The sequence below is a fragment of the Mus pahari genome, chromosome 15 (genome assembly GCF_900095145.1).
Source record: "Mus pahari chromosome 15, PAHARI_EIJ_v1.1, whole genome shotgun sequence".
Classification (NCBI taxonomy): domain Eukaryota; kingdom Metazoa; phylum Chordata; class Mammalia; order Rodentia; family Muridae; genus Mus; species Mus pahari.
In genome coordinates, this window is record NC_034604.1 from 27,079,797 (window position 1) to 27,098,440 (window position 18,644).

Sequence of the window (18,644 nt, forward strand, 5' to 3'; positions counted from 1 at the left end):
CTCACTTTGTAGACCAGGCTGGCCTCGAACTCAGAAATCCGCCTGCCTCTGCCTCCCGAGTGCTGGGATTAAAGGCGTGCGCCACCACGCCCGGCCCTACACAGTTTTGAGAGCAAGTTTCACATAATCTGATATTTTAGATTCCACTCAACATTTTCTGTTAATCAGTTTTCTAAGTTCTGTGAAACTAAGAGCATTTCTTTGTACTTGATGGTTGGAGGTCAAATTTATAGTCATCTCCAGGAGAATGTAAAATTGTTCAACAGAAATTAGAAGGAAGGATCATAGAGAATATTGGACCCCTAAGTCAAATTGGGACAGGATGAGTGTTCGTTCCATCTTCTAAAATGTAAGCTGCCCTGTAGTAAGGGCAGTAATCACAGTCTGCCCATCTGTCAGGCAAGCAGGCATACTCCTTTCTCTGTGGTATGTGTCAGACACTCACTTTCAGAGGTTAAATATTTGGAAAATCAAGAAGACAGTAGTTGAGGGGAGGTGATAATCACATTGTTTGAGACTTTATCATATATTTAACCTTTTTTCCATTGTTCATAAAAACCAGAATTTTACTTTGGTCTTTAGTGATAAAGTATTTGTTACCTCATGTTTCCCCTTTCCAACACCAGGTTTAATTTTAGAACATTCTTCCCTTGTGTTAGTAATCTGCTTCCCTATAACTTGTTTTTCTATTTGCGACGTGAAACAAACAAACAAAAAATCAAACACATTCCTAGAATCTCAGCACTTAATGTGGAGGACACCCTGGGCTACATAAAACACTCAAAAACAACCCAAAAACCTGCAGTCTGTTCTGTCTGACATCAAATTAAATATTTAAAAATAACAGTTGTGTTTTTCCTCTAAGTTTTTCTGCTTTAAGCACACAGTATTCTGCAGAAGCCACAATAGCAAACCTTTCAGTGCAAAATTTACTATTGCTCTTTTTAGTGTCATTTCTGAGATTGTTCTTAAGTCTTTATGTAAAAGAGGTTATACAGAGAAGCATAGTTAATCTTTAAAATGGATAGAGAGTAACTGGGAGGGTTGCTGTGCAAAGGGTTTGGGTGATTGATCCATAAGTTTATGAAACTAAATGTAGCACAGAATTGGGAACATTTTGAAAATGTCCCTCATTATTTTGGAGTTCATATACATTTGTTCTTTTTCTCTATTAAAAAGTGCTTAAGATTTTTGTAGGAAGCATTTTCACAAACTTATCATCTTAAAAGTAGAGAGCAGTTAATACTTGTTAGAAAATACTTGTATTGAAATAGAAGAGGGAAGACATTCCAGATGAAAATATGCAATCAATGAGTATGCAAAAATAAATTTTAGTGAGACACATTATACTGACTTATAAAAAGAATCTACTCCAGAAGGTCACTGTACTTGAGTTCTTGTTTTACCTTCTTAATTTTACCAGTAGTCGCTGGCACACTGATCAGGATGCTATAAGCTCTTCATTTCGCCTTCTCAGCAACCTTTTGGGATAAGAACTGATGGTCACTACAAAGTTAAATAGACCTGCCAAAGCTCAGCCATGTAGAAGAACATACACATTAGAAGTAGGGCTGGGATTCGAAGGCAGGCTGTTTGGCTTGAGTTTATTTATTGCTATGTTTATCGTACTTTCAGTCCAAGACACGTGCTAGGCAAGTACCCATCCACTGAGCTATATCACTAACCCTTTTTTATATTTTAAAATGTCATGCTCTATGGTGATAGAATTATGAAGTAAAGTAAACTTGGATAGGGGAGGAAGGGCAGTGTGATCAGAGGGAACTCTAGTTTATTTTAATATTTTTTTAAAAACTGTCTATATAGGTTACAGTTTCTTTTTTATGTACCACATACTGAACCACAAAAACATTACATCATAGTGAACTGTTGAAACTGCAAATGGGTTTTAAGGTGCTAGGTTATACAAATGTGCAGAAAGGAAGCTGCAATAAGTTCAAGGAGTTGGTATGTGCTTGCTTAGCATGCACTGAGTCCCTCGTGGTTTCTCCAGTATCACGTGTTAGGTAGTACCTTCCTGTGATCTTAGCCCTGGAGAGGTGGAGGTAGTGGAATCAGAAGTTCAGGCTCACTCTTTGCTAAGTAGCTTTTGAGACCAACCAGGGCAACATGCAACTCTCTCTCTAAAAGAAAATCAAAACCAAACCTGTTTTACTGAATTTCATTTTGCTTTGCTTTTAGACAAAGTCTTATCTGTAGTCCAGTCTGGTCTTGAATTCACTATGTACCTTATGGTGTTCTTCCTACCTCACCTTCTTAGGTGCTGGTTCTCTCTTCACTGACATGTAGAGAGGGGAAATGAATCTACACATTCACTCGGTTTAAAAAGAACAGCACTCATACTTCATTTTATTTTTCCTTCATCATACTTTTTTTTAAAGATTTATTTATTTATTATGTGTAAGTACACTGTAGCTGTCTTCATATACTCCCGAAGATGGGTGTCAGATCTTGTTAAGGATGGTTGCGAGCCACCATGTGGTTGCTGGGATTTGAACTCAGGACCTTTGGAAGAGCAGTCAGTGCTCTTAATCGCTGAGCCATCTCTCCAGCCCCCATCATACTTTTGATAGGTTTCTATGAACAGTTTTTGATTGCTTTCAATTGTGGTTTTTGCTAAATAATCTAAAGCCTCCATTACAAAGATTTTTTAGTTTGATAGCAGGATTTTAAATTGTGTAAAAGACATGTTTACAGTCTGAGTGTTCAAGGGAAAAAAATGTAATTCTCATGTGAATAATTTACTTGTTAAGTAAACATTTTTATAGCATTTTATAAAATCTCACTATTTGAACAAAACAAAACAAAACCAAAACCCACAAACACTGTTATCTTTATAATATAGTCTGTATTGGTGCCTTGGTTACTTTTCTGTTGCTGTGAGAAGAAATGTTGAAGAAGGCAACTTACAGAAGAAAGAGTTTTGGGGGTTCTACAGTTTCAGAGGGTTAGAGCCTTCTGAAGAGGTCATGAACATCTTTTAGGGAAGCATGGTGGTAGCAGGCAGGCATGGCTTTGGAAGAGCTTATATTTTGAGACGTAAACATGAGGTGAGAAAGCCAGTGAGAATAGTTTTAACTCTTCTGAACCATAAAGGAGGAATAGGGACCTAGTCAGGAAATACTGCACTGAGTAAGACTGAACCCAGCAGGGCGAGCTCTAATCCTGTGTCTGACATTAAATGGTTTAGATGACTCTGTCCTTCCAGCTTGGCTTATTACAACACAATTCTCTCTCTGCCTCGTGCTTGTGACTCAAATGCAGGCTCTCAGCTACTGTTTGAGTATCATGTTTGCTTGCCTGCTGCCATGTTTCCTGTCAAAATGGTTATGGACTGACTTATCCTCTAAACTGCAAGTCTCCAAAAAGTGCTTTGTTAAGTTTCCATCACCATGGTGTCTTATTACAGTGAGAGAGACGTAGCTAAGGCACCAGAATAACTCAAAGACTGCAGCTCAATGGTAGATCACTTTGCAATCATGGGCGTGATTCCCAGTGCCATACACAAAAGCCAGCAGCTATTTTTATGCAGTTTTGCCTATAAGGACCCTGTTGGTCCCCGTTAACCCTCCCCTTCCTCCTCTTGAGATAGGCTTTAATATGTAGTCCTGACTGGTCTTGAACTCAGAGATCTGCCTGCTAGGATCCTAATCTTATTTTATATGTCAGTATCTCACTGGCCCTGTCCTGGAACTTGCTATGTAGACAAGGCTGGCCTTCTGCCTCCTATGGACTGGGATCAAAGGCATGTGCTACCAAACCCAACAACCCATGATCCCAATTGTTTACAGCAGTTGTTAATATTATTGTTTTAAGCAGTCAACCTTTATGTCATCTTTTTGTTTTTTTGTTTTTTTGTTTTTGTTTTTGTTTTTTCAAGACAGGGTTTCTCTTTGTAGCCCTAGCTGTCCTGGAAATCGCTTGGTACACCAGGCTGGCCTTGAACTTACAGAGATCCACCTGTCTTTTCCAACAGCTGGGATTAAAGGCATGTAACACCATTGCCTGACTGTGTCTTCTTGTATTTAATAAATATGGTGCTATAAAAATCAGCTTTGTTCCTGCAAGGAACAAAGTAAACAATTATGTTTTATTCAATACTTAGTTTTTTCCTCTTTCTATTCATCTTATAAAAACTTCATTTAGTGGCAGGAAATGAACCCCTAGGCTCTGTATATGTTAGGCTAGTGTTCTAACCCATCATACTCAATTTTTGGTGATGCTTTAAAAACCTATCTTTGCAGTATCTAAAAATGTGATTATTTTAGTTATAAAGCAGTTATTAATTTTAAAAAATTCATGCGTGATTTGCCTGCCTGTATGTCTGCACTATATGTACCTGTTGCCTGCACTAGTAAGAAAAGGTTATTGGATTCTCTGAAACAAGAGTTGCAGATGGTTGTGAGCCGCCATACAGATGATCGAGAAAACCTGAGTACTTTGCCAAGGAAACAGAAGATCAGCAAGTGCTCCTAACCCTTGTCATCTCTCCAAGCCCAAAAATTCTACATAAAGGAAGAAATGGTGGTTTCTAGGTCTTTTTACACATGGCATTAAAAAATAGCCACATGCACTATTAAATCTCTTGAGGCTTATTTGTCAGGCCCAACTCACTTTTTTCCCTTTGGATATAGTAAAACACTTTAATGATTTATTTTTAAATCATGTTTATATGAATATTGGTATATGCATGTGCAAGTGGGTGCGATGTGCTGAAACTCAGTGTAACTTGAGTTATGGGTAGTGGTGGGCTGCCAACGCGTGTGCCGTAAATTAAACTCTGATCCTTTGGAGGAGCAACAGGTATTCTTACTTGATAACCTGACTCTCTAGCCCTGAATGTTAACACTTGCTATTGGTGTCATTTCGAGAACGTCTTCCCTTGTCTATTAAAATTTTGGAGAAACCCCATATCCAGATTTGAAATATTCAAAGTGGAAATGGCCAGGCCTGAGGAGATTACTCACTCACTAGTTAGGGTCACTTGCTCCTTTTCAGAGGACCCAGGTTTCATTCCAAGCGCCTACCATGTTTCACAGCTGTCTGCAACTTCATTTCCAGGGGAGCTAATGTCGCCTTCTGGCCTCTGGGTACTCATATGTGCCACACAGAGATACATGCAGGCAAATACACATAAAGATAAATAATTTGATTTTTTTCTTTTTATTTTTTGTTAGTTTTTGTTGTTTGTTTGCTTGCTTGCTTGTTTTTGTTTTTGAGTCTGTGTAGCTCCAGTTATCCTGGAACTCTGTGTAGATCAAGTTGGCCTCAAACTCAGAAATCTTGCCTCTGCTTCTCCAGTGCTGGAAATAAAGCTTGCACCACTATGCTTAGCTGAATAATTAATTTTAAAAGTGAAAATTTTAGGTATTTCTCCATATTGAAACAATTAGAAAATAATAATGGAAATCAACAAGAATTGTAGGACCAAGTGGTACAAAACAAGATTTTAGAAAATGTGAGGAAGCTCAATAATGTATTTCCTATAGAAGCATTTTATGATACTAAGCAAAAGTCATTTGTTGTACTAAGGAAGACTTGAACAGTAGTTTTAATTTTTGTCATGACTAATGACTGCTTTTTTTTTTTTTTTGGTTTTTCGAGACAGTGTTTCTCTGTATAGCTCTGGCTGTCCTGGAACTCACTTGGTAGACCAGGCCGGCCTCGAACTCAGAAATCCGCCTGCCTCTGCCTCCCAAGACTGCTTTTTTTTATTACAGTTATTAATATGTACTCTTCTAAAATGAGCTGTAGCAAGTGACTGCTGCAAATACCTTAGAAATGGCCCCAGCATGCATAGTGCACAGGCTTCAGGCAGAGGGAAGGGGCAGTCTTTTCAGAACGCTAGAGCTGGGAGATTCATTTGTAACGTGCTCCCCGTGTGTAAGCATGAGGACAAGAATTCAGTCCTCCCGGATGTGACAGTACTGGGAAGAAAGACAGGTCCATCTTGGGGGCTTTCTGGCTAGCCAGTCTGGCCAAAACAGTATGTTCCAGGTTCAGTGAGTGACAATTGATGGAGGAAATGAGGAAAATACCTGAAGACCTGTGACTTGCAGGCATGGAGAGCATTGTCCTACTCCACTTGCACACAAAATGTTTAGGTAAGGGTAGTACTGGCTCCATTGAAAACCAGTGGCTTAGAATAAAAGGTGACTGGAGAACACTTTGGTCCTATAAGCAGGAGCAGGTCTTCTTAAAAAGGGAAATAGGAGTGCATTGGCTGCCTTTATATCTGTGTACCACATGTGTCTGGCTCCCTGGAGGCCTGAAGAAGGTGCTGGATCCCTGGAACTGGAGTCACAGATGGCTGTGAGCTATGATGAGGATGGAACTCCTTGGGTTTTGTGTCCTGAGCAGTGCAACTAAAGATGTTTATCACCATCCTTTTTGTTTTTTTCTCAACATTTTCTTTTGAGAATCTAGCCACGTAGCCTGCCTGGGTATCTTGGAATTCACTGTGTTTACTAAAATGATCTAGAGTTTACGGAGCTTCCCGCATCTGCCTCCCAACTACTGGGTCACAGGCATGTGTCATCACACCCAGCCATCTCACTAAACCTGTAGTTGATTTTCTAGACTCCTACTGTATTCACATCCCCAGCACTACGGTCACAAGGGCTCGTTTTCTTCCCTCAGCTCACAATCATGTGGTAGGGATAGACTCTGGTCCTTACACTGTGCAGTAAGCACCTCGCTATTTGCTCAGCCCTTCTTTTGAGATACTTAGATGATTCTGTGTTTATGTTGTATGGTTCTCTCAACATTAAGGATGGAGAATATAGAACATCATAGTGAATTTTATCGTGGGAGGATTTTGTGTAGAGTACAGAATAGGCTATTATACAAACTATTGGATATCTCTGTTGAAATTGTGCTACATGTCTTACTGTCAGAAATTATTTTTGATGGGTGGTTTTCCTAATATTTAAGCAGACTACTTTTCTATTTAATTTAAGAATAAAGTTGAAGATGTAGTGTTGCCTTTTCAAGGCCTCCGTCCTAAGTATGGTGTATATATATGTACGTGTTGCATACACTGATGCCCAAGCGTATGCTGATGCCCAAGCGTATGCATTTGTATCCAGACTAACCAATACCGGATATTCTTCTCCAGCTTTGTTTTATTTCCCTGTTCCAGGATTTCTCTGCAGGCTGGCCAGCAAGCCCAAACCGTTCTCTTCCCTCTACCCTTAGAGTGCTGGGGTTAGATGTGGCATGACCACACCTGACCTTTTATGTGGTTGCTGGGGCTCTTCTTATACTTGTGTAGCAAGCAGTCTTGCCCACTAAACCTTCTCATTTAGTTGTTTTGACGCCAAACCTCGTCCTATAGCACAACCTAGTTTTAGACTCGGGGTCTTCTTTCTCGGGGCTGGGGTTACAGGCACATGCTGATACAGGCACTGTGTCTGATTTGCACTATTTTTAAATTGTTGCCTGCATGTATACATAAACACATACACATTGTACTTGGTTTTTATATTTACACTAAAACCACCCAACTACTTCTATAAGATGGAATTTCCAGTCATTCAGGGATTCTTTCCTTCTTTCCTAAGTATGCCAAGCTCCTAACTTTGAAACATACTTTCAGTAAAATTATTTTCCTCTTCTAATTTATAGTTTCCTTTATCTCACTTTTAGTTGGTTAGAGTTGTCTTAATGTCTTTAACTGTCTTACCTCAATATTTCTTTGAAAATACATTTGTGATTAACCTCACCTGCTGGTTTCCTGCTACTCAGTTACACAAGAGGCAAGTTAGAATACCAAACGAAGCATTGTGGCTCTTGACACAACCATGGCTGTCTGGAGGTCTAGGTAACATATCTTGATTTCAGTTGTTTAAGACCTACTAGAGAAAGTAGTGTCCTAGTTTGACTTCTGGTTCTGTAATAAAACACTAACCAAAAGGCAAGTTGGGGAGGAAAAGGTTTATTCCATCCAAGGAAGACAGAACATGAACCTGGAGGCAAGACTGAAGCAGAAATGCAGAGAAAGCCGCCTATGTATGGGCTTGATGTCCATTGTGGATTGGCTTTCTCATGCAGCCTTGAACTGTTTGCCCATATTTGGCACTGTTTTACTACAGTGGGCCCTCCCATGTCAGTCATCAATCAAGAAAATGCTTCTCAGACATGCCCACAGGCCAAGCTGTTCTTCGCAGGTCTTCAGTTGAGGTTCTCTCTTCTCAGGTGACTCTTACACGTTCGTGTCAGTTTGGCAAAAAACTAAACCACAGTCAAAGCAAACATTCATCTTAAAATAACACCCCTACCCCAACAAAGCAAAGTGACAATATCAAACAAAGAGACTATAAAGAAGCAGGACTCTATATTGTAAATTATATCACACATTCTTTTTTGTTTTGTTTTGGTTTTTGTTTTGTTTTACTGAGAATACTTTATTTGCTGGTAGAAGTTGCTAAAAATGCACAGAACAAAGACCAATAGAAAATGCACTGTTGGGTGGGTAGGGGAGCAGGGGTGGGGGTGGGGTATAGGGGACTTTCGGGNTAACATTTGAAATGTAAATAAAATAATAATAAATTAAAAAAATTAAAAAAAATTATTTAAAAAAAAGAAAATGCACTGTATTTGAATCTCACTATTCTATAGAAAATGAACGATAACCACACTTTCTTAATCCCAGATGTTAGTCACAGTTTTAGACCTTAGCAACATGGGACACTGGGGCAAGTTCTTCTGATGGAAAGTGGGGATTAATAAATAATAGCCTTTTTGAGTTAGTGCTATGAGTTAATGGATTCATGAAAACTGTCAGTAGTATTTGAATGTGCAGTGTTGGATGATAGCGACTGTTAGGTGATTGCAGAGCTAATTTCACAGCCTCCTTCATTTTAGGATAGAAGTGGTTATTTAGAAGTGTTTATCTACCCCTTCATCATGTATTCCAGGATCTTTGCAGATGCTCAAGTCTACACACACCTCTTATGTCCTTTTTTGAAGCTAGGGATTAAATCAGGGCTTTGTGTATGTTGAGCATGTTGTCAGGTGCTATGCTGTACTCTAACCCTTCTGTGTTCTTTAAATCATCTACTTTACCTGTAATACATAGGACAACGTTAGTGTTACATAAATAGTTGTCATCTTGTTCAGGGAATAAGAAAAAAAAAAATCTGTGTTTAACTCCTGATGTCACAGGTCTCAGATTGGCTTAGTTTGCAGGTGTGAGACACATGGATACAAATGACTGGCGCTCTTTATTTTGTAGTACTGGGATTGCATGAATGTTAGTATATATCTCCAGCCTCTTTTTTTTTCTTTTTAATATTATGGTTCATTATTGCACTACAGGCTTTAATTTGGAGGTAATGTATAATAAACACCTCCATTGGTTTATACAATAGTAAACTTTGCTTTATCAGGGTCTCTCAAAAGCACTTAACGATCTGTCTTACTAGGATCATTCACTGTGGCAAAGATGTGCTTTTTTTGTTCTTTGGTAAAACATGTTTGAATGGTCTGACCTTTCCCCTGCATCACTTTTCAGTAATCCTAGTTTCTCTGCACAATTTTGTGACTTGGCAAAGTACTGTAAGTGAACAGTACTTGTTCCTTACATGGATATATGTAATGCCATAGACACTTAACAACTAATTTCTCCCCTCTGGTTTTCTTTCTTTTTTTTTTTTTTTTTTGGTTTTTCGAGACAGGGTTTCTCTGTATAGCTCTGGCTGTCCTGGTACTCATTTGGTAGACCAGGCTGGCCTCGAACTCAGAAATCCGCCTGCCTCTGCCTCCCGAGTGCTGGGATTAAAGGCCTGCGCCACCAGGCCCGGCCCCTCTGGTTTTCTAATCACACCTTGGATGTGATCAGTAAAACGTTGCAAGTATTGAGGAAAAGAACCTTGACTTCTCTTCTCTTCTCTTCTCTTCTCTTCTCTTCTCTTCTCTTCTCTTCTCTTCTCTTCTCTTCTCTTCTCTTCTCTTCTCTTCTTTTTTTGTACCAGCAGATTTAAATATAGAGCTTTAATAATTCATTGGGCTTCTTTACCTGCATCTCTCCAATCCCTTCCGCCTATCACATCAACAGCTGGCTGGCTGGAGTATAGAGACATCGGTTGAGCAGCACTGCAGCCAGATTCATGCCTAGGATGAAGACAGGGCAACAGTTATAAAATTCAGGCAGGAACAATGGAGATGTCTGTAATGGAACGACATTTTGTTTTTATGCTTAACTCCTGCACAGTACCCAGGTTTAGTTGCCTTTCCACAGGTCCCAAATATTAAGTAGTTGCAAGTTTGATGTTAATAAATTTCCATAATATTTTTCCTGCTGATCAGAGCATTTCACTTAATCCAGAAATTAATGCAGACTATCACATTTACATATTTTTCAAATATCCTGCCAGTCTGGGTTTCGAGTTTATGTTTAGCTTTATAGTTGTAATATTTTATTTTTTCTTGGAGATGCAAATACCAGTAATATTCTGAATGATTTGGCTTATTGAGTTCCAGCAGGCAAATCATTAAATCAGTTACTGTAAAATAGTGTGTTTCATAGAATTTTTTTAAATATCATTTTTTTCCTTGTTTTACAATAGAGTCATTGGCACGAGAGCTCAGGTTTAGGTCTCCAGTACTCATGTACAAGGCTTTGCACTGGTGTGCATCTCCAGTCCATAGAACTGAGGAAGCAGAGATGGGAAGATCCCTGGAGCTCACTGGCCAGCCTGCCTAGCTTTATTGGTGAGCTCCCAATTCAGTGAGAGAGGCTTTCTCAGAAAATTAGGTGGATAATGGTTGAGGAACACACCCTTTGTTGATCTTTGGTTTTCATGTTGCATGTGCATATATATACCTCCCCAAACACAAACTACAATGTATTCTTCTGTAATGAAAAATAAAATGGTAGAATTTTGATTTAGGAAACTGGTACTGGTTATTATAAAGAGTGAAGTATGTCATGATTTTTGAGGTCTGAACTTGCAAGTGAGACCCCACATAGTATAGTGGTGTTTTAATTTAACATGTGCTAAAGTTTGCTAGATGATTAGTCTACATGTTGAAAGTTAAATTCAGAGATTTGCAGAGAACTAGATTCAGTGGCAAAATCAGCTTTGGTAGTATGTTACACATGTAGATTGAAAGCATTGACCTTGCTTCGAACATGGCAGTTCTGAATAGTTAGTACCTTATACCCTGAGGTTCATGAATAATTAGTTCGTTATACAAAAAACAAAGAGATTCCTCTTTGTTTTTGTTTTTGAGGCAGTCTTACTGTTTAAAACCTGTCTACACATGACCCTACACATACAGAGCACCCACTCCGGCTGACCCACTGCTTGTTTTGTAAATAGGCTAGCCGCATTTCATAGAGAATCACTCCTCAGGGCTGGGATTAAAGGTGTGTACCACCATGCCTGGCATCATTTTATTTTTAAGATTTGTGTGTATCAGTGTTTTTGCTTTCATGTACATATTATGTGCGTGTGTCTGCCCTGAACTGGAGGATGTCTAATCCCTAGAACTGTATTAAGTTACAGATGATATGGGCAGCCAGATTAGAGGTGGGAACTGCACTCTGGCCCTCTGCAAAGCACCAAGTGTTGTTTACTGCTAGGCCATCTTGTCATAGCCAGTTGAGGCCCTCTTTATCTAGCAGTTTCTGAACCTGCCTGTGTAGTGAGGCCCTACTTTTAAGGAAAAGAATTTAAGACCAACTTGAACTAGAACAACATAACTGAAACAACCTTTTTGGGTTTTGAATTGAATGATAACATCCTGAGGTTAATTGAATGATAACATCATGCTTGTTACACCTGTTCTTGCCACCCGGAAAAAGAGAAGTCAGATTCTGTTTCAAGTAACACTTTATTTGTAATGTCAATGAAGGGGGCAGTTTTTCTTTCTTAGTCAAAACTCACACATGGTGTAAATATCTAAAAGTATTTTAGACCTCCCTCCAAACTCTTTATCTGTCACAGCCAGGAAGGAAGTCATAAAATGTGGGCAGCTTGCACTTATTTATTCCATGCCCCACTCCCTAGACATGTACTTTGTTTCACTGTGTTGAGCAAGGCTGGCCTCAGAACTCACGGGGACCATCTTCCTCTGCCTTCTGAGCTCTGGGATTAAAGGTGTGCCACCGCGCTGGTTTTTTAAGTGTTTTGGAAGTTAGAGTATTGGTCCTGTTTGTTTTTTTTGGTTTTTCGAGACAGGGTTTCTCTGTGTAGCCCTGGTTGTCCTGAAACTCACTTTGTAGACCAGGCTGGCCTCGAACTCAGAAATCCGCCTGCCTCTGCCTCCCGAGTGCTGGAACTAAAGGTGTGCACCACCACTGCCCGGCTTGTTCGTTTTTTAAACCATAGGTTTTTAAAAGCTAATTTTATAGTTGTATATTTTCTTCCTTTTCTTTGGAGCAGAGATGGCTACCATTTTAATTATTATTCACTTCAACTTCTGTAGGACTTCCTGGTTTTGTTTCTGTCTTTTTTTATCCAAAGTGCTGAGAATCAAACCCAATGCTTTGCATTGTGCATAGTAAACACTCTCCCACTGAAACTCACTGTAGGCATTCTTTATTTTTTATTTAATATGTTGATCATGCATTTTGAATAGATTAGATTCAAAGTATCTCTCTTTTAGGCTTTATCTTTTTAGGTATGGGTGTTTGACCTTTATGTATGTTTGTCTGTGCACTGTGTGTGTACCAGGTGCCTGTGGAGGTAAGAAGAGGGTGTCTGGTCCCCTGTGACTAAAGATGGTTATGAACTCTGATACAGGTGCCTGGAATCCAACACAGGCCCTCTGGAAGAGCAACCAATATGCTTAACTGGTGAGCCATCTTTCCAGCCCTAAAGTGCATATTTTGACAGGATCCGTGCTGTTTATGCAGTATGCTTCTTTCATGTTACAGAAGCTGGTTGTTTTTACTACTTTTTTTTTTTTGAATTTTTAGTTTTAATATTTCTTCCCTTGAGTGTGACTAATTAACAAAAATAACACTGATTTGCAAAGTAGGGGATTTTGCACATTAAGGATGTCTTTCAGGATTTTACTGAATGGCAAACTCTTAATTTTCTTTTGTGTGGCTCTGGTACAGCAACAGCAGTACCCGTAGCACCTTTCTGTGAAAGACTACAGATGACAGTTACCTGGGGATGCAGCCCAGGTGACAAAATGCTAGTGTAGTGTGTAGGAAGTTCATGCTGGGAAGGGGAAAGGTTAGAATTTCAACATCATCCTTGGTTACATAGAGAGTAGTAGGTTAGCCTTTGCTTTGTAACCCTGGCTGCGGAGAAGAAGGGTGTAAGTCTTGACTTTATTTTCTTCTGAGAGCTAGCTCACTAGCTAGTTTCTGAGTAGTTAAGGCAAACACTTTTGTACTTCTAATAGTTTTCAGTGTGATTATCAGTGATGTTTTATATTTATTACTTAGTACTTGATAGTTTGGTCTTGACATGAAAATATATCAGAGTCTTCTAGAATTCCCTTCTCTGTGAACCAGAAAATATATCTTATTCATTTGTGGTATTAAAATTTTATTTATTCATTTAACATTTATTTGTGTCTCCATTGACTTGTTCTTATGCCTTTGCAGCTCTGTACATGTGGCTATATATGGTACTAGATGTCAACAGCCGCTGACTTCCTCGGTTACTCTTTAACTTATTTTTTGAGACAGGGTCTGTCCTTGAACCTGGAGTTCATTGATCCAGCTTCAGCGGCTGGCCAGTGACCCATCTCCTAGCTTTCATCTGAGCTAGAGTTACTTTATAAGTGTAGATATGTAGGTAATTTCATTCTACCATTAGTATTCACAGGTTTTTAATAACACTTCAGTCCAAGACCACTGGGAACACATAGTTAAAGAATAGGTTTAATACAATATTGTCGTGTGTGTGTGTGTGTGTGTGTTTCTGTGTGTGAGTATGAGTATGAATGTGAGTACTTGTTTGCATGCCATGGCACCCTATAGAAGATAGAGGACAACCCTAGGAGTTGATTCTCTCCTACTCTATGGTCTGGGAAATGAATTTAGTTTGTCAGGCTTGGGAGCACATCTTAAAGGTCCCTAGTTGTTGCAGCAAAATATACAGGCTACAGGAAATCTTGAATGTTTCAGTAAGAGGATGTGATCTGAAAGATTTATTATCGGATTTTCACTTTGGCCATACTGAAGGTTGAACTCAGGGCTTGGCACATGCTAGGCATAAAGTATTGCTGAGCCTCATTCATCCATTCATATCATAGGATATGGTCTTTGATCAGGTAACCTTAGAGGGCTTGCTCTGGATTTAATGCTGTCAGATCAGAAGTAGAGGCAGTTCTATGGTTGAATATCAGTATTCTATATTTAGGGTAGACCTGAATGTGGACAAATATATAGTTAGTAAAGACTTGTCATTTGGTGATAAAATGTATGGACTTGCATTGTTTACATTGTTACTTTGTTTTGCCTCCGAATGACCATGTTTGTTATAGATGTTGAGTGTGATTGACCAAAAGAATAGCTTTGAGGCTTGGATGAGAACTTGAAATCAGTTTCTAGGGAAAAGGAATTGCTTCTCCTTCCCTGCTGCCCACCCCTACCCTTGGTGTATTTGTATACACTAAGCCCCTCATTGTGGGGACGTCAGAATTTCTTGGCAGTGGTATCTAGTTACACATCAGGTGTAACAAGCTACATCAGTGCTGAAGTTTTGTTTTTATGATGCAGCACCTGGAGTGTATTTGGTGCCATATAGCCCACATATGCTGTTTTTCAATGGTTATAAAGAAATAGTTTAGTGGGGGCTGGAGCGATGGCTCGGTGGTTAAGAGCACTTGCTGCTCTTACAGAGGACCTGGGCTCAGTTCCTAGCACCTATGTGGTGCCTCACAACTATTTATAACTCCAGCTTTAAGGGATCATTCACCTTTTATGGTATGTGGTGGTGCATGGCACATAAAAGACTCATGCACATAAATCTGAAAAAGGAAAATGAAAAAAGAAATGGTTTAGGGATTGAAGTATCTTTTTCTTAAGAATTAAGGCAGGCAGGGATACAAAGAAATGGTTTAGGGATTGAAATATGAGTAAAGGCTGGACAAATGGCTCAGCGGTTAAAAAAACTTGATGCTTTTCCATAGGATCCAAGTTTGGTTCCTAGCATTCACAGTGAATGACTGACAATAACTGAAATTTCAGCTCTGGGGGGGAATCTCATGTCATCTTCTGCCCTGTGTACATATGTTCACATATAGTGGCATTCATTCACACAGACAAAAATATCCAAATAAATCTTCAAGAAAAGAAAGAAGCTAGGGGCTGGAAATGTAGCCCAGGAGCCAGAGTGCTTGACCTGTTATACTAAACATTGGGTTCAATCTTGCGCACTGCCTACGGCAGGTATACTAGTGCATGCTTTCAGTCCCGGTGGAGGTGGAAGCAGGAGGGTCAAGAAGCAAACAACCCCCAAAATAAATGAGTTTTCCAACATTAGTCTATTTTTACATTTTCTTCCTCTTTCCCTCCTTCCCTCCTCCCCTCTCTCTCCCTTCCCCCTTCTCTCTTTCTCCTTCCCTCCCTCCCCCCTCTCCCCCTCACAATCTCGATACTCGCTTTCTCTCTCTTCTGTGTGTCTACATGAGTGTGTATGCATATATGCATATGTATGTGTATGTGTGTGTATGTGTACACACCCCGTATGTGTGATGGAGACCATAAGGTATCAGCTCCTCTGGACCTGGAGTCAAAAGTTATCTTAGTTACTTTTTTATTGCTGTGATGAGACACATGGCCAAGTCAACTTATAAAAATAAACATTTAGATGGGAGCTTGCTTGCAGTTTTAAAAGGGGAGTCCATGGATCACCATGACAGTGAGCGTGGCAACAGGCAGGTAGGCATGGTGCTGGGACAGTAGCTGAAAAACTAGATCTTAGTCACTGATTGGATGGGTGTGTGTGTGTGTGTGTGTGTGTGTGTGTGTGTGTGTGGTAGTGGTGACAGTGGGGTTTGAGAGAGCTTGGCCTGGGCTTTTAAAACCTCAAAGCCCTCCACCAATGATCTGCCTCTTAATGAGACCACATCTTGTAATCCTTCCCAAAACAGTTCCTCCAACTGAGGACCAAGCTTTCACACTTATGAGCCTATGGAGCCTATTTCCGTTTAAGCCACCACACAGGTAATTGTGAACACCTTGTGTGTGTTTTTCTTTTCTTTTTTTCTAATTAAGTTTTTATTTTATTTTATTTTTTTCTTCATTTATTTTTTGAGACAGGGTTTCTCCATATAGCTCTGGCTGTCCTGGAACTCACTCTGTAGACCAGGCTGTCCTTGAATTCAGAAATCTGCCTGCCTCTGCTTCCCAAGTGCTGGGATCATAGGCGTGTGTCACTGCTGCCTGGCTCTAAATCAGTGTATCTATCGATCGATCGATCGATCGGTGTTTTTCAAAAGACCACCAAGTAGCTGACTCCAATGTAATCACACTAGCGTCTATTTATTACAACCTCAAACCTGTGGTTAGTCACTGCTGACCCAGATACAGCAGTATGATTTGGTGAAACAGCCCTAAACCCTCAGCAGGACAAGGTTTTATAGGAAATGGGAGCATCTGGGGGGGGGTGTCTAGCCCAGCAAGCATCTAATAGAATGACTATTGTAAGTCCGCAGGTAGGTGCTCTGAAGCAGATCCGTGAATAATCACAAAGGTCTGAAAGGACATCGGAAACAATCAGACTGATCTTGATTAGCTGTTGCTAGGAGGTGGCTGGAAAGTAACTGGGGTATGGGCCAAGGACAAGTTGTGGGGTCCTTCTTGGTACTTGGGTGTAGCTTGGGTTCAGCTGTAGGTCAAGTTCTCAGGCTCCCCCTCCCCCCCTTTTAAGATGTAGTTGGGCCTCTCAAATGCTAGACCATGTAAGGGTCTCTGGAACTTTAACATTTTGTACTTTAACATTTGAGCTATCTCTAGCTCCCTCCATTACTCTCTTGATAGCAAGAAAGCAGAAAAGCAGAAAATTAGAGTTTACTAAGTTTATTATTTAGAAATGAGATCGTAGTTCTTCATGAGTTGTTTCTTTTACAGTTGGCTAGAATCAGTTGTTTATGTATGATCCAACTTAACAGGAAACAATAAATATCAGCCTTTTAAGGGCTTTGAAGTGTTTGTTACACTAACAAAGTATACTATTTCTGGCATTCATTCCCTGTTAGCTTTCAAGTTAACTATAGGCAAAGAAGGTTTTTCTGTCCTTGGTTTGGTTTTCCCGTTAGATGGAGTCCAGGGCTCACCAATTCTAGCTCTGACATCCTCATGAGCAGTGCAAACGATGACCAGAGATGCTGGGCTATTGCACTACATACTTGGATGATTGGATAGACACTATTCCTATATTAGGGACTTTTTGTGCAAAAGTGGTAATTTTTAAACATTATGAATATTCATGAAAATCTGGTGATACTTTTAAAATATGGAAGGTCCCGAACAACCTTTTGTCTTTTAGTAAGCTCCAAGATTGGTAGCTGCCACATGATTGCTGGGAATTAAACTTGCATCCTGAGAAAGAGCAGCCACACCTGAGCCATCTCTCCAGCTCCACAAGCTCCCTTCCTCCCTCCCTCCCTATATTTTTTTTTAACATGTGTTCTGAGGTAAGCTCAGGTCCTCATGCTCTGTAGCAAAATCTACTGACCGTGTCATCTTCCCAGCCCCTTAAACCACACTCTCATATAATTAAGTAAAACGAGTGAAATTTAAAAGCAGCGAAGTTAGATTTATTGATAAGGCTCAGTCAGCACACCTGGTTAGTGTCCTCTATAGCACAACTGAACAAGCAAGACATGTGTTTCTTTAACAGTGACAGTTAAATGGGGCGCAGTGGCACACACCTCTGATCTCAGCACTCGGGAGGCAGAGGCAGGTGGAGCTCTGTTGAAAGGTAGCCTGATGGATGTGGTGAGTTCCAGCCCAGGCATCTCCCCACCCCCTCCCTTCCAACAGAAGAGAAATAATAAGACTTTCATGCAGATTTTCCTGTAGGAAAAGTAATGGTATTTGTGATACTGAAATCTTTGTTGTTTTTCAATATCCAAAACCCAGAAGAAGTAGCTTAGAATGTAGAAGCATAGTAAAATGAAATGTCATTTATATGGAACAAACTCAACAATTTAAACCTTGAGTGTAGGCCAGCCTTGAACTCATGTTCTTGCTTTGCTTGTCCTGTGACTACAGTCGTGTGTCACTGTGGCTGGCAACATTAAAACATTCATAACAAGATTTTTTTCATACAAAAAGGGTAGTCAAAGTTTTTTTTTTTTTTTTTAAATGTTTTACAGTGTTGGAGAGACAACCCAGGGCCATGTGCGTCATGGGTAAATGTACCACTGAACTGTGCCTGTAGTTCATTTTGCATGTGTCTGTCTGCGTGGCAGTGTAGTCTTGTAGTCTCAGTACTTTCGAGGCTGAGGCAAGAGGCTGGCAGTGGTGACTTTAAGGCCAGCCTAGGTTCTGTAGCTACATCCTGTTTCAAAAATTCAAACCAAAACACTGGCTTACATCTTTTCTATAACTGATAACAATTTGGTCTACTCTGGAAAAGGGGGGATAAGGTCTGGAAAATGAACCCCTCCAAAAAAAATAAAATAAGAGAAGGAAAGGAAAGGAAAAAGGG

At 39.9% G+C, this 18,644-nt stretch overlaps 1 protein-coding gene across 3 annotated transcripts in view; it reads left to right on the forward strand.

Moving 5' to 3' along the window:
• Wdr33 (WD repeat domain 33) overlaps positions 1 to 18,644 on the forward strand; it is a 111,424-nt gene that overhangs the window by 40,980 nt on the left and 51,800 nt on the right. The window contains exon 8 of one of the 3 annotated variants that reach the window (XM_029547254.1): positions 9,996 to 10,912. The exons of the other annotated variants lie outside the window; for them this stretch is intronic. Coding sequence (XP_029403114.1) covers positions 9,996 to 10,015 — 20 coding nt within the window. The 3' untranslated portion in view covers positions 10,016 to 10,912. Of the gene's footprint in view, positions 1 to 9,995; positions 10,913 to 18,644 lie in introns of those variants that run through there. 3 annotated transcript variants of the gene reach the window in all.